General features: G+C 43.5%; 1 protein-coding gene across 5 annotated transcripts in view; it reads right to left on the minus strand.

The window, feature by feature from the left end:
• Positions 1-358: 358 nt before the first annotated feature.
• LOC135386014 (CLIP-associating protein 1-like) overlaps positions 359-15,888 on the minus strand; it is a 98,518-nt gene continuing 82,988 nt past the window's right edge. For 4 of the 5 annotated variants that reach the window (XM_064615709.1, XM_064615708.1, XM_064615711.1 and 1 more), the window contains 20 exons: positions 15,176-15,277; positions 14,124-14,222; positions 13,231-13,383; positions 13,083-13,163; positions 12,917-12,999; positions 12,724-12,840; positions 11,571-11,738; positions 11,338-11,501; positions 9,990-10,068; positions 8,347-8,493; positions 8,113-8,199; positions 6,747-6,862; positions 6,385-6,661; positions 4,988-5,051; positions 4,856-4,907; positions 4,650-4,776; positions 2,242-2,520; positions 2,109-2,177; positions 1,207-1,326; positions 359-1,146 (listed from right to left, as the gene is read on the minus strand). In XM_064615709.1, coding sequence (XP_064471779.1) covers positions 1,045-1,146; positions 1,207-1,326; positions 2,109-2,177; positions 2,242-2,520; positions 4,650-4,776; positions 4,856-4,907; positions 4,988-5,051; positions 6,385-6,661; positions 6,747-6,862; positions 8,113-8,199; positions 8,347-8,493; positions 9,990-10,068; positions 11,338-11,501; positions 11,571-11,738; positions 12,724-12,840; positions 12,917-12,999; positions 13,083-13,163; positions 13,231-13,383; positions 14,124-14,222; positions 15,176-15,277 — 2,486 coding nt within the window. In that variant the 3' untranslated portion in view covers positions 359-1,044. The remainder of the gene's footprint in view (positions 1,147-1,206; positions 1,327-2,108; positions 2,178-2,241; positions 2,521-4,649; positions 4,777-4,855; positions 4,908-4,987; positions 5,052-6,384; positions 6,662-6,746; positions 6,863-8,112; positions 8,200-8,346; positions 8,494-9,989; positions 10,069-11,337; positions 11,502-11,570; positions 11,739-12,723; positions 12,841-12,916; positions 13,000-13,082; positions 13,164-13,230; positions 13,384-14,123; positions 14,223-15,175; positions 15,278-15,888) is intronic. The other variant, XM_064615710.1, reaches the window with a different exon arrangement.

Here is a 15,888-nt window from a genome sequence, read left to right on the forward strand (position 1 = left end):
CAATAAGGTCGTGATCTTCCAAGAATGACTGAATGGGTTTCAACAAGAATGGGTTTCAAGTTCCTGAAGGACTTCGTAATGTGATGGAGTCTCTAATGAATTTGACACCAAAAATTAGCTCTGTACTGACTAAATGCTGTGACGTGGGCAACCTGGCAGAGGAGTTCCACTCTAATAAAAGCCTGAACGTGGGTACACACAATGCAACATAGCCAACTCAACAGAGAATATCAGTTGTGTTGCGTGCTCAGGCCTTTATTGATATGTGTGTACTGCTACCTGCAAGATGTCAGCAAGTGGCCAGATATCTGTGCTATTCATACTGACAAAGCAGTACACAGAGCATACATACAAGCCGCCTTCTGTAAAAAATTTTTATTCGTACACGCAATTTAGTTCCATAGCTAAAAAAAGTCAAACTAAAAAAATTAATCTATACCGCTAAAAAACTTCAGCATTTGCAAGTAGAAAGAATTCTATAACACTGAGTCACTGGTGTTCAATGTACTGGCACTTAGAGCATTTAGCTAGCGGAACGTAAAAAATAAAGGTCTCCCATCAAGGAATGTACACTATACAAAATGCCTTTGCGACAAAGTTCATTTCTCGTCAAGTAGTTGAAAGCATTTGGGGAAGCCAACGCGCACAAGGGGAAGAAGCGTTGTGGTACTATAACATAAATGCATGGCAAGAGTCACCTAAGTCTGGAATTATGGCTAGGTGGTCAGCATGCTCCTTAATTGAGAGATGCTACCAATAACAAAAGGTGGGGGGGGTTATCCTCGAATAGAACAGTACAAAAATCGCAGTCATGCAATAGCATCTTCTCAGAAATGTTCAATAATCGGAAGAAATGATGAGCTAATATGGGAAGTATGAAACAAGGTGCATCAGAAGAACTTTGAAAGCAGAAAGAGCTTGTCTGGTTGAAGTTTTGGGACTCGTCAGTTTAAACATCTGTGTGGCCTTTCATTCTAGACAAGCTCCCAATTCAGGAGGAAGACACAACTTGAGGCATGCTGCACAGAGAGCAGCTCCCACATCTCATGGATTGCTTGACGATGATGCTGTGTTTGAAGGCGAACCTGGAGAGCTTCCACTACCATTACCCTGGGCACGCTGAATGTAAAGGTTCAGCAGCTTCAGCTGAAAAAGCAGGAATAAGAAAAACATGGAAAACAAATCTGCACAAATTACTGTTATTACCTTGCAGCCTGTAAGTGGAGCAAGGTGGGGCTTCATCACATCTGACCCCACTACACCGTGGAGGGTTACCATGCAGAACACTGCAGCTTTCCTAACTTGGCTCTCACTGTGATCGTAAGCCTGAAATATATGAAAAACGTAACACTCAAATGGAAAAAAAAACTTTTCCTTTTTTGGCCAAGTTTGACAAAGAGTTTCATTTATGCACATTGTGAAAGTTTCGTATTTACTTTTCAGCGGTAATAAAAGCTGTGCAACATGCTGGAATAAACAACAAACATGGCACAACATTCAGTTGGCACAACAGTCCTAACACTCTGACAATGCTCCTGTGAACAGCAATTTTAAGTAAACTGTTGCATTTTAAAAAAAAGGTTGAAAACAGAACACAGTTACACTTTACAGGACGACGACTACAATTTCTGACTGTGGTTCCAATAATTTTTTTACTATGCTTCCTATTTTGGGCTACCTTTGCAATTATGGTGACAACAGGATAAGTTATTATAGGCAGAAGAAACGTCAAAATAAATGAAGTTGTACGAGTTTTTCTTTTCATTTTCACCAGTTCATCAATGCATTTACACATAAAAAATGCCTATAGTTTGGCACTGATGTTCGCAAAGTTGAATTCGCGCTTGGACGGTACATCTGAACTGATCTGCAGATATTGCAGGTGCAGACTGCAGCTGCGACGCCTCACTCTTCAGCTGCAGGACTGTACTCTGAGCGCGCACGCGGTTCAGTCCAATCTTGTAGCCATAAAATAATTAAAAAAATGAAAAGGGACTTCAGACGGGTGAGGGTTTTGCAGAACCTAGAAATTCGCCTTCACTGACCCCAAAGGGTTCTCCAACCCCCCATTTGCGAACCACTGCACTAATCAGCTAGGTAGTGCTTACCTTTAGAAGGACTGGCATCATCTGTGGAAGCAAGTCTACAATTGTCCGTTTTGGGTGAACTTCAACCAGCTGTAACATGGAACTGACATTATTAACAGACTTATCCAAACTTTACACACAGATGCATCCTTACCCTAGACATGACCTTGATGGCAGCAATGATTTTGTCAGGCTCTGCCTGTTTATCGGACTCTGAAATGAGAGAGCGAAGAAGGCGCACGCTCTGATCTGGAGGCAGGGCAGCTGCAGCATCCAAGGAGCAAGCTTCAGCAGCACGGTTCACATCCCTTTCGGGATGCTGCACTGCTCCAAGTATCTTCAGCAGGGTCAGTTCAGCATAGTTGCCAAAGTGCTGGGGCTGTCGACGCAGGAGCTCCCCGAGTGCTTTCAGTGACAGCAGTTTCACTGGTACCTGTAAGTCCATTGAGCAATGAGGCTTGCAGCTATGCTATGGATAAGTCCCCGGGTTTTCCGCGATTCAGCGGTTCCGTGAAGTTTCGCAGAATCCAGAATTCTTCGAGGAATCCTTCGTTCGGCATGGAATTTCGCAGCATTTTGCACGGAATTTCACGGAAATCAGTTTGGGCGAAAGGACGCGATTGTGACATATGTACTCGTGCATTTTGCGCCATCGCATAAGTTGCGCACCCCTAGCTTAGCACTAAAAATGGCAAGAAAACAAACAATCGCGTAATTTGCGCACCCGCATTTTCGCGCACGGATATCTGGCACGCGCGTCTCAGTGATAGTGGCGATTGCTTTTTGCAACGCCATCAGTGCTACCGAAGTTATTGCGGTGCCTTTTGTTTGACTTGCGCACACTTTCGGGTGATGGTCCACTGACACGATGGATGATACTGTCACTCGAACTACAAAACGCGGAAAGAAACGCTGGACAAACACGCTATGACAAACCTCGCAGCACAGCACAATATGCCGAAGTTGGCGAACACAGCATGCTTTCGGTTGTCAATTGCGGCTACCAGCGTGTTCCAGCAGCGTCTCGACGTATATTTCACCGGTAGACGAGCGGTAGTGGGCCGGCATTGCGCCTCCCGACCGCCGGTGGTGGTTGCGCGGTATATGGGTACTTCTTTCGCGCTTGCACAATGCAGTGATAACGCCAATATCGGCTCTACATGACCAGCACACTAAAATTGAAATTTTGCGTCGTTTGAGTATCGTAACGAACGTTCCCGCGCAATTTGCGCACCCCAAAGTTTTCCGGCGTTTTTAGGGAGAAAAAGTGTGCAAATTACGCGAGTAAATACGGTAATTGGGTTTTGGAACAGAATGACGGTACTTGCTCCGAAATTAGAGTCTATTGCGATCAAGTATTTGTCAAAAACTCTGTAGGTGCTGAAAAATCTTTCAGCAGGTATAAAATGAATGTAGGCGACAGACTGCATTCGCTGTCAGAGGAGAACACGAGATATCATGTAATGCTGAGCCACAACAGTGCTTTGAATCTTTATAAAATATTTTTTATTCCCACATTATCCAAGAAAATTAAGTGTTTCCCGTTTCAAGCAGCCGTTGACTCCTTGCCACGGAAAATCGCGGAATTTACAAGTCTGTGCCGCAGAATTTTGAATTTGCTGTAGCAGAAAACCAGGCCTTCATTATGGACAGAGCCTGAAGTTTTAGGGTTTAACCCGATTCTTCCCCGAATTTGCACCAAAAATTGAAGGTTGCCTGTTTAAGGTGAAATCAGATTTTTACATGGCAAATTGCCCTCACTGAGACGTCGGTAGGAATGCACACTAACTTGTTAGGCAGCAAATGCAGTTAATCACCATTTGCACCAAACCAGTTCAGTTAGTTTGAGTAACTGCACCCGATTTCTCACCGAATTTAGCTCACTGGAAGTTTTTCCACCCAAATTTGCACGAATTTAGAGCACATGGTTATTTACCCGATTTTTACTCCCCAAATTTAGAAAAAAATATTTCCCAAAAACTTCAGGCTCTAGTTATGAATAACCCACAAATCATATGACAGTGGAGAACTTTGTGAACAGGAAATTTGATATGTACGAATGTATTAGTATTTGCAACGTGCCAATTTCCATTCATTTTGCCACGGAGGTAAAGCCGGTACTGACATTTTTACTGCCTTCTGCAAACGCAAAAGCAGCTCTAGCCTGCCCTGCCTGCCTGGCAGTGCCGGAGTCTACTTTTCGCCTCCGGGGGCACAAGCGGGAAACTTGCGCCCCCCGTATTCTTGCTCCCAGGAAGCTGTCCTGTTTGCACCCGCAAGCTCAGGGGGAGCAGTTACGCCAAACAACCATGCACGGAACTGAAAGCTCGCAAGTAACGAGATTTTTGCTTTACTCATGCCATTTTTTTCATACTAAACTAGGGGTGCACGAATTATTGTAAATACGTGTATGTGATATGATGTCAAGCAAACAGACTGCTCACATGTTTAACGTTTTCGGGCAAGTACCAAAAATATAGCTGATCTCCACTTTAAACAATGCTTGCTAAGGCTGCCCACACTGAGGCCTTTGTGTTATTTTCTGCTTTTAAATTGACTTACCACTTGATCATCGATGTTCTCTACAAGGCAACGCAAAACATTACGGAAGTTCTCATCCCACAGTTCAGGCGAGCCATCTTTGGTAAGGGATGCAAGTTCTGTTAGAGCCTCTTTACGATGGTCTGCCCTAAAATGAAATTCAGAGCATCAGGATTCAAACCCTTTGTGCCTCTTGCACAAATTTAAAATGTAAAGCAGACACATACTTGCTATTTGGATTTTGCAAAATTGCAAATATGTTATTCAGGTTATCTTGCTCTGAAATGCAAAATTAAGTGATCATTTGCTCCACAACCTCAGAAATTCCACAGCATGCAGAATACAACAAGATGCCTTACCACTTTTACAGATGCTGCCTTCCATTGAACCTCTCCTGATACGATTAAGCCCCATGTCTCCATCCTACAGAAAGAGACAAGTTTATAGAAACGACCTAGTTCTACTACAGCACGTAGAACATGAACTTGTACTAGGCACATCAAGGGCAATGATCATAAAAAAATGATTGGCAAAAGTGGTCAGATTAAATTAAGGGAAAGGAGAAGTGTTTAAAAAACGCTATTCAATATCCAAACGCAAGGTATCACAAACTCATTCTCATTCGTGGATTTTGCGTTGACTTTTGTTTAACGTGGAAGTAACTTTGTAAAAGTGTGAAGAAGGTGTCAGCAGGGGTCATTCTGTCATCATTAAAGCATTAATGGCATGCAACAAGAAGCTGTTTCAATATAAATTTGGATGACACATCGTCATTCTTTCAAAAAACATGTATGCTCTGCAGCACTCAACTTCCACTGAAATAATTTAGACCGGTGATTTCACAAAAGCTTGTTTATAATTACTAGATTTTGTGGTCCCATCTATATGCTTAAAAACAAGCTTGACTGTAAATCATCATCCTTTTGCCCTCCAATCTCGAAGATAACATTTATTAAGCTTAGTAACATCGGTTTCCTTAATCGAGTATTTAAGTCGTTTAGTATTTAAGTTGTTTGTAACACTGCTTTTGGAATATGCAGTTTGGGATATGCCTCAAAATTAATTGAACTGACTAAGCCTTCTTTTTTTTCCCGTAAATTAATTCAGCAAGATTTGATATCAATATCATTAGAGCTTAAATAGCAATATTTATTACTTTGTTAGTTAAACCTACTCTAACCTACTCTGTACTGAAGTAAGTATGCTTTGCACAAAGTATCTTGTTTCACAAACACCCATCTACCCATCCGATTGATATCCTTCCCTGAGGCTGCCAATAGGGTGATAGATACCATTTTGCTTCTACATCCATGCTTTGCCCACTATGCTACCTGTAGCATGGGAGCCGAGGTGAACAGGAGATACCCAACAACAAAGCTGACTGACACACAGCTATCATGAGGCTGATGACGGGCACCACACGCAACAACAAGATGAAAGGCTACACCCATAGAGATTTTCTGCTAAGGCAATCCGGTGATCCTTTAACTTTACCTAACAACTAGCGTGTTGTATGCTTCTGTTTGGGTCTATCTTCTGCAGGTAAAAAAAATTATGTTGCGTTCAGGAACCACAAAGTTCTCAGTTTGTGGTGAAGACACAACATTGATAGTTCACACAACAGCACTGGTTGCAAATATAGAAGAAAGAAAAAAAAAAAAAAGGCCCCCAATGCTTCACCATGCACATCAGCGAGTCAGCTCAATGCTGGACGATTTGCATCAAATGACGAGAGAGTGCACTAAGGTATACACACGTATTCCCAGGAGGGAGCTCGCTTGATAGGAGAGGCTTCTCTGCTGCCCAGGGAGGCTGGTGGTGTGCGGTCGAGGACTGGGCTGTCAGCCGAACGGTTGTGCGCTGCCAAGCGCTGTCGCTCAGCCGGTGGAGGCCGCTCCAGTGTCAGGCGGTTGATCTCCGCTGTGGTCTTTCGCAGCAGCGCACTGTACACCTCCTCGGGATTCAGGTTCTCTGTGTCATCCTGCTCTTCCTCTAGGGAGTGCTGCAGTGGGGTGCTGGACCGACTTCGCATCCTACAAGTAGTTTCGAAGAATTGAGCTTGAAAAGTGTAGAGTGAAAGTAGTCCCGAGAGAGGTGACCGGGGTTGAACAACCTCACCTGGGTATCGTACTGAGAGGAGATTGCACGTGTGCAGAGATGGGGCTAGGAGTACGTAGATCACAGTCTTCGCTGCGGCCTCTCACAGAGGACTGGATTAGGCTTGTGGCCCAAGACTGCATCAAAAGAAAATTTCAAAAAAGTGGCTGGCTAACAACTTCATGTTTTAGCGAATCACACCGTATTTGCTTGCATATGGGATGCATGCAGTCAACGGGAAGGAGCGCCTGCTGCCAGAGCGTGAATGACGAATGCGACAAACATTGTGAAGTATTTTGTCCATACTCGATAAGACGGAAGACGATTTGATATGGGAGAATCGAGACGACGAGGGGCAATCGCGACGTTCAATTCCGGAGAGATCGCTGTGGATATCTCGGAATAAATCGCGAGGTTTGATTCTGCAGAGGTCGCCGCGAGTGTCTCGGAATAAGTCACGACGATGAGGCGGAACTGTGACGTTTCATTCTGGGGAGATCACTGTGGATATCTCAGAATAAAATGGGAGATAAGTGTAGCTTAAGTGTTGGGTTCCAATTTTCCCCCACATAGTGAACGCACCCCCTCAATGATGCGATGTTTTTGAGTAAAAAATATGCGTCTTATATGCAGGGCTGGTGATGGGGGGGGGGGGGGGGGGGGGGGGAGTAAGGCAACTGCCTTAGGCCACGTGCACGAAGCCCTCAACCAGGGATTTCTTTTCTTTTTTAAATATCAAGTATGCACTTAATCGTGTGAAACAGGCCCCGCACACCCCTGGCACTGGCCCTGCTTATATGCGAGTAAATACGGTATGACAGAGATAAGTGTATCATGTCCGGAAGACTATCCAAGTAAAAAATGGTGTGAAATGCATGAAAATTGGCAACCCTGTTCTCTTCATGCGATGTCTTCAGAAACGAAATTATCTTCTTCCGCTGCCTAAAACCCATACTGTTCTCGATACATAAATACAGCCTTGTGTTTTGGGGTAAAACCCATTTTTACCTCCCAAACTGCACCGTCGTCACTTCGGGTAACATAAAAAAAAAACAAAAAAAAACAGAAACCTAACTTGGCAAAGTGCCAATTCAGCCCCCAATATCAGCACAGGAGAGAGCTAAACACTGCGCATTCAGCATGGCTGTTCGGCATCTTATGTTCATCCAAGAAGCACGGTCTTTTATATTACACCCAAAAATCTCCTTTCCCACCCGACATGGCCCGATTTTAACCTGCTTCGCAGTTCCCGAAATAAAACCCATTTGTACCCCAATTTTCAAAAAAACCAAAACCCAAAAACACAAGGCCCTACACATAAAGCACGAACCGAGCAAACTGTGTTTAGAAATCCAAGAAGGATGTGAAAGATCCGGTTGAACATTACCTGGCTCTCGGGTGCAAGCTGGTTGATGAACGCAGTCATATCTCGTGGCCGAAGCTTGAATATTGAGACTATGACGTCTTGGGAATGCTATGTGTAAAGCCGGTATATTAGTTACACATAATCTTCACCTTTGTGGAAATTGGTAGAAAGTGTGTTGCATATAATTGCTAACAGATGTACTGCAGTTTATGTGTAAGCTGATAATTCTTCACTGCACCCAAATTGGATACCTACTTTTCTAACTTCAGCACTTTTTTGGTCATTATTCCAAGAGAAGATCTTCGACAGCATCGCTTGAGTTTCTGGGCTATTGATTGACATGTCCACCTGTTCCATAACTTGCAGTAGTGATGTCAAGTACCTCAGTATTGTGACTTTCACCTGCCACATTCAAAAGATGACATTGTAGGTTCACAATGACTGGGGTTTGTGGCGTCATGGTAATACAGTCTACATATCGTCCACTCTTCATGTATCCTCGTGTTATGCTGCGTGTTGTATATTGGGTAGACAGTAGAGGCGTGCAAATATTCAAAAATTTTAATACGAATCAAATATTTGCAATATTTGATTGGTATTTAAAAATTTGATATTCCAACTTTTCGAAACATTCGAAAAAGTTTGAATTTTTATTGAATTTATTGAAAGTTTTTTTTTTAAGTTTAAAAATATACCAGTTTACTGCCAAGCTATTGCAGTTCACACGCCTCAATTTGTACGTTGCAGTAACAGCGACGAACATGAATACAGTCGCCAACTGAATTCACCGATGATGAGATCGTCGCCGAAGTCCTGAACCTGCCTGCGGATGGATCGGACGACGACGAGGATGACGACGAGAACGTCGGCGAACCTCCGTCTACTGCGCAGATCCTCTAGGCCATCGATACGCTCGGCCGAGTTTATTCCGACAGTGTGACATTATCAGAAATTCAGCGTGACGTTCTGTGTTCTGTCTTGTGCGCGCGCTGCTAGGCAGACGCGTATCGATACTTTCTTCCGTCCCGTGTAAATTTTTTGTAATAAACGCCAGTGTGAGAGTGGATTTTTATGATTAGCCACTAATTCAGACTGCTCGATAATTCGGACAAATCCCGTGACCATTAGAAGTCCGAATTAACGGTCGGCGACTGTAGTACAACAGCTGCAAAACGTCGTGCGGAGCTTTCGAGGTTGTATCTGCGAATGCGTTGCTACACGTTTGCTAACCGATACCGAAACTAGTACACAGTTGTGTGCATCCCCCCAGCGAAACCACAGTATGCTAAATGCATCGTCAGCACAGTCGCGGCTTGAGTGGATTGCAAACGAACTCTGAACATCCATGTGAGGCCTGCAGTTCAGTTCAATTCTGGTTAGGTAACAAAATTTTGTTGGTGTTCGGCTGAACACCACTGCTCACCGCGCCACTGCATGCACAGCCAAAACCTGTGTCTCGGACTCCCTCTCTCTCTTTTTTTTTCTTTCCAGGTTTGATTTGTGGTAATGACCTTTTGCGTCGCTATACTTCGGAGGTTGAACCAATCATCAGCGATATATAATAAAATCATGATCGCGTACGATGACGGCGGTAATAGAGGAATGGGATGTGACAATATTTTGACACGTAGTTTCCCCAACCTCGGTGTTGTGCGACCGCATATTAAAAGTACCAACTAGGACGATGCTAATGCTGCAGAGTCACTTAAAACTGCATGCACTGTTGTTACAGATGAAAGCAAGACGTATATGGCCTTAGATAAAATGAAAGAAGTGCTGAACACGAATGTCGCGGAAACGATCACACGCTGATAATTGTTACAGCCATATACGGCATTGTCGAGGATCGCGGTGAAGTGAGTTACTACACAAATAAATGAAGGCAGTGGAGCACTTACTTTCACATTAGGTGTCTGTGTTGGGTCATTCACGTATCTTACAACAACATGAAACTGTTCAGAATATCGGAAGGAATCCCTGCAAGGGAAAAAGAACCAGGCATCAGATATAGCAGTGAATGGCTGATCTTTTTTGAACATAGAAGAAGCAAAGTGCAATGAGAAGGGGTTCTAACAATTACGACAGAAAGCTGAATCACTCATTACCAACTGATAGCAGTACGCACACCAATGTCTGTGGAACACCAGTTGTGAAAAGGGCTAGCTTCTTATTAGGTAACTTTTGAAAGCTCTTAGCATGCATGACGGGACACCTGCGATACCTTTTACAGAATATATCCATGCCATAATAAAAATGGCACTGAATGATCCTTTCGCTCTGCACTGTCTGAGCCGGTTGGGTAATACATACATATGGGCACTGAGCAGTAACATTTACAATTTCTATTTGATTCATTATACGTACTCAGTATTCGTATGGTGTTATTATGAGCTTACACCAACCACTTCAGAGACAACAAGATGAATTACCATATTTTCCAGTGTATAACGTGCGCCCCATAAAATTAGCAAAAATTGAAATGTTTGGTGTATAACATGCGCCGATAGATAATGCGCACCACAGTCATGCATTTTCAAAAAGTAAAAGTTCTTTACTCTTGAGCAGGAACTGGGCTGTGTACCACCCTCGTTGTACATAGCAACAGAAGCGCGCACGTCGTGTACAAGTAACGTTTTTTTACCTATTATTACTATTATTTCGTTATTATTGTTAACATTTATTTACCTACAAGGTAGGGCTCTATTTTAAAGTACAGGTCTGCCACCTGAGTGGTCATCTAGGGAATGTAAGGTCACGTGAGAATACCAGGGCACAGGACAAGGTATTCCGACCACCTGGGGGTCCTTGACCCTCAGATGACTCATGCGTGCTATGCCGCCCTGAGTGAAGAGCAATGCCGCTGCAAAGGGAACCCGCTACCCATCCAGGACCGAAGAAGCCTAATATCCTTTATTTGTCGAAGGTCCACCCTGTCATAATGACCTAAGAGGTGCTGCACTGAACTCCGCGCGTGGCTATTCCTAGGCTACAAGTCGCCCGACATCCTCCTAAAAGTTGACCTTCTGGGAAAGAACTCTGATGTATAACTCGCAGTGCCTCTTCGCGACATTTTGTTCATTGTATAACACGCGTTCATTGTATAACACACATTGTATATTGGAAAATATGGTATTTATTAATCAGGAATTTTTGCAAGAAAGTCGCCATAATGATGGTTTGTATAAAACATTACTCTGAAGTGTGCAAGGTTGTCCCATTAAAATCAGCAACATTGCTCAAACTTACTTAATGAGATCCAGAATCCTCTGAATCTTGACCTGCAAGGAATTCAGGAGATCTGTCCCCATCTTGATAAAAAGTCTAGTGAGGAGCACGTAGAGCCAGCCATGCAGGTCAGCACTGTGTACACGAATTAGTTCATTAAGGGCGTCCAGGAACAACGTGAACACCTGCCAAGAAGGAAGCAGACGTGACATGTTAGTTCTGGAAACAGCAACTGTTTTGTCAAGCCAACTTACCTTGGTGTGCGGGTCCATGAACATTTTGGTGAACATGTCAGTGACACGCTTGAGCTCTGGCACAGAGAGGGTACGCCCCGATCGCAGCGCAGAGAGCAGCCCCAAAAGTCCCTCTTTGCGGTCTGACCAATGGATGCTTGACAGATGATGCAGGATTTCCGGAATATCCTGTGGAAAGAACAGCTTAGAATTGTGCCCGGGTCCCTTTCGTGCGCACCCTATCGTTTCTCAACAAATAAATAAATAAATATCTTCCACACACACACATACACTCGCATGCATGCATGCAGAGTTGATGTCGCCTGTTACAAGCTACTAGTAAAACCCCCAGATAACGATATCCCTCGTAAAACGAAGGTTTATGATTTTACTGTCAAAATATACATTGATTCTATTGGGAAACGGCCTGCGTACAGCGATGGAGAACACGGTTCCGGGTACTCCTAAACGATGTCGGACGCTGTCCCTTGCGTGTAGCCTCGCGCCGAAAATCGCCGCGATAAGATACAGTAGAATCTCGGTGATATGAATCTCACGGGGTAGTGGAAAAAATTCGTATTGTCCGAAATTTGTATCAACAAAATTAAACAAAAATAAAAATTGAGGCAAGAAAATAGACAATGACTGTTCCATTACAGCCAGTGAAAGAGGTCGATGATAAGGCTTTTGTCTCCGTATTAGGCCAATGCTTCTCAAATTCGCGAGGTGACTCAAAGGGCCCAGCACGTGCTTTCCACCAGCGAGTCCCGCGACAGTGTTGTAAAGAGAGCTTCTCCTAAAGCACACAGGCGTTAGGTGAAGCCGACTTGGGGAATGGTGAAGTGTAATGTTGCCGGAAGTTGTCCTGCTATGTTCCCTGGTTCCCTCCACGAGTTCTGGTCGCTGTATTCCCAAGCCAGTGCGATGTCACAGCTTCCCGGGTTTTTTAGCATCTGTTTCGTCTTCTTTTGCTACACGCGGGGTGGCGCGCGACTTTTGGGGGACCCTCTATTTAGGTAAACCCTCGTTTAACGATGTACCATGTATAACGATGGAATTCGCGATTACCGTAAATATCGTTATACGCAGGTTTCACTGTAGTTAGTTTCAACCACTGGACATTTGGCTACAGTACAAGAAAAAACAGACAGCAAAGTAAAACATTAGGACTCACCTGATATGTTCCTCCCCTGTTATACGAGCTAAATGACCTGTCAGAGCACACGCTCGACGTTTCGCTCTCGTCCGACTGGTCATCGAAGGCATTGTACCGAAGCTTCCTTGGAGGTTTCTGAACAAACAATATTGGTATTGTTTATGAATGCCACTGAGGCATCTACTTTTCTTCGACTGCACTAGTGCCTTACCCAGCTCTCCAAGGCATCAGCGACAGCAGCTTCGGCTTCTTTGCTTTGTTGAAGAATTCGTTCTGCCATCAGTGGTGTAGAGGCTTAAGGCAAGAATGCACATCAACAACAGGATACAGTGGCTACCAAAGCATGCTGTACGAAATTAGAATGAACGGTGACCTACAGACTACCGTTGTTGGATGATAACGTTCACCAGCACCCGTGAATGCACGCCGAGAACCTGTGCTTAACCTTCTTTCATGATCTGAAAAGTGATTGGCTGAATCAGCAGGGCACCAGGCACGGGTGGCTTCGTAATCCACATTACTTACGTCCATAAGGTGTGCGCGTGGGACTGGTCTCTCGGCTTGTACCCAGTGGTGTTGGAATGCCCGACTTGCGACGCACCCTGCCACTGCCGTCCACTTGCGTGTGGTAGGCTGCGTAGCTTAACCGCGACGATGGAGACCCTGACCTGCTGCTCGCTGCAAGCAAAGGGTCACAGGACATGCATGCAAGTCATAACAAAGTCATAAGAAAGTCAAGAAGGTCATAAGAATGCAAAAAGATGGGGCACCTTGGGGTCGTATTCAATTTTTTTACAAAAATTACAATTTCATTATGCCAGAGTTACAAATTTGCCCCGAGAGCGTTAAGCAGGCAGACGGGAAGATGCCAGGAACGCCTATCATTTGTACCCCTCAAAAACATAGCTCAATACTTGCATGCTTTGTCACAGCTATGCATAACAGTACGGTGTGAGAAAATATGAGAAAGGTCAAATTTTGATGCAAAAACAATAAGTTGGGGTAATTTCATGGCAAACTAACAAAACTAGTCAAACATGACAGCTTGCACTACCCCATAAGAGGAGATTGGTTATGTTTCGCTGGTATACCCTACTACATATTCTTGTGTTACTTTATTTTAAAATAGAACTAAGCCAGATAATGGCATTGTGACCAAGCTGTACATTTTAGCCTTAGAATCTTATAATTACTCTGACGAAAGGAGAACGTTACGCTTACATGGAAGGACACACTACCAGTTCTTTCTACTACTACTAGTTCTTTGTGTCATACTTTGATTTTCAAGATGAACAAGCCCAAATTCTGAAACGGTACCAGATTTTGCATCTAAAGTCTTGCTCAAGAAATAGATAATTTTTGAAGAAGCTAAGCACAAGAAATTAAGACCTGTCCATATGCCAAATGGAACCACTTACGCTGTGACTGGGAAACACCTTTTGTGCGGCTGCGGCTAATCCTTTCAGGAGAAGTGATGGCACTGGCCATGGAATCCGCGCGTCTTGTTCCTGGACGTGCTACGTACCCAAAATGGTGTTAGGTGATACAAACATGCTTTATAACGCTATGGTAAAGTGTAGGAGCTGCAAACTGTACGATACAAATAAGTTATGGTTTTGTAGCAATGTAGTTTGTTCTACGAAGCAGCACATTTCTAAAGTGATAGCTTTATGGGCAAAACCATCGTGTACGTCCATACATGAATTTGTAGGACCGCTTGACACCATGTGGTCATTGGACTGTGTTTGCAATACACTGAAATTGTGTAACCACAGTAATAATGAAAAAATGAAAAAATCAAAAGGTTTCACGAGACATTAAAAGATTCCATTAAAAATTTAACAGCATTTCAGAAAGAGTTTTGCCAGAAATCTGCTGCCACGATGGCCCCATAAAGCTATTGCATTTAAATGTGTTTGGCACAATGCTTGGAGATAATGCCAATTTTTTTTAAAGCGACATATATGTTGTTATGCACTGTTATGAGGGAAGCAATTTTGCTCAGAACAGGGTCATGATGTAAATTTTGTGTAAAAAAGTTTAGTGTAATGTGCTCTGCTTTGACCCAGCACCATATTATATTTCAATTTGTCTCTTCCAAATGGAAAGTTTATTATTATATACGTCCATTAATCACATTTAGGAGGAAATGTAACGAGGCTTATGCAGTGACGTCACTTTTGGTCACATGACGCAAAGGCGCTCAAACGCCGAGCGTGACACCATGTGTATCGGCCTCATTGCAACAAGAGTCACCGGGGATAAGAGCATCACTGCAGTGCATGGACCCTTTCAATTGTTAAATGTGAGTGCCCTGCGTACTATGCAGCAACAAGGCATGAACTGAAAACAGCAAGGTAGTGGAAAAAATTTAAAGCTGAAAGTAAACACTAATCGCTAGAAAAAAAAAGAAATGAGAGAGAAAGAAAAGAGTAGAAAACTAAGCTAAGCAATCACTTCTTAGACTTACGCAAAGAGGCACCATTGCTCCTGTACTGTAGCTGCGCAGAAGCAGTAGCCCGAGCTCGAGCTCGTCGTGCTGCAGCTATGTCAATGGCACTATTGGAACGAACTAACAACAAAAGAAAACCAAGGTCAACGGAAGAAAGCCCGGTAAGCAACGGTATACAAGCAGCCCAACAGTGCTATAATTAAATTCGAGAAAGTTTAGGGGCATTATGCTTTCGCAATGACGATAGAAAAATCAATACAGAGGTGTTTACAGACAGTACAATTTGCCAAGAGAAATAAATTTTTGCTGTTATGTGTTTGCTCACTGCCAATAAATTCTGTAGAAATGAAATTTGAAAGCACCAGTCTCTTGCTGCTTGTAGTGCACTGCAGGAAAGCCAGGCTGCTAAGGAGCATAGCAAACAAAACGGCAGACAACACAGAAACTGAACAGACAAAACAACGGCGAAACAAAATAAAAAGCAAGTAGCAGGGGCTGATACAGCAGCAACAGTAGCAGCAGCAGTGGCACTGAAGCATCGGTTTGATCGAGAGCTGTACTTTGAGCACCACTACATACCCCTTAGAAAATTGAAGCTTTGTGAGATTTCAGCTCTTGTTGCAAAAGAATAATCTACGGTGCAAGTAGTAATAGAGGTACGTCCTTTTTTCAATAGGGATATATGCCTGCTCTGTCTAAATAAGTAACCTGCAGCATTTTGGGGCACCACC

The sequence above is a fragment of the Ornithodoros turicata genome, chromosome 2, assembly GCF_037126465.1.
Source record: "Ornithodoros turicata isolate Travis chromosome 2, ASM3712646v1, whole genome shotgun sequence".
Lineage (NCBI taxonomy): Eukaryota > Metazoa > Arthropoda > Arachnida > Ixodida > Argasidae > Ornithodoros > Ornithodoros turicata.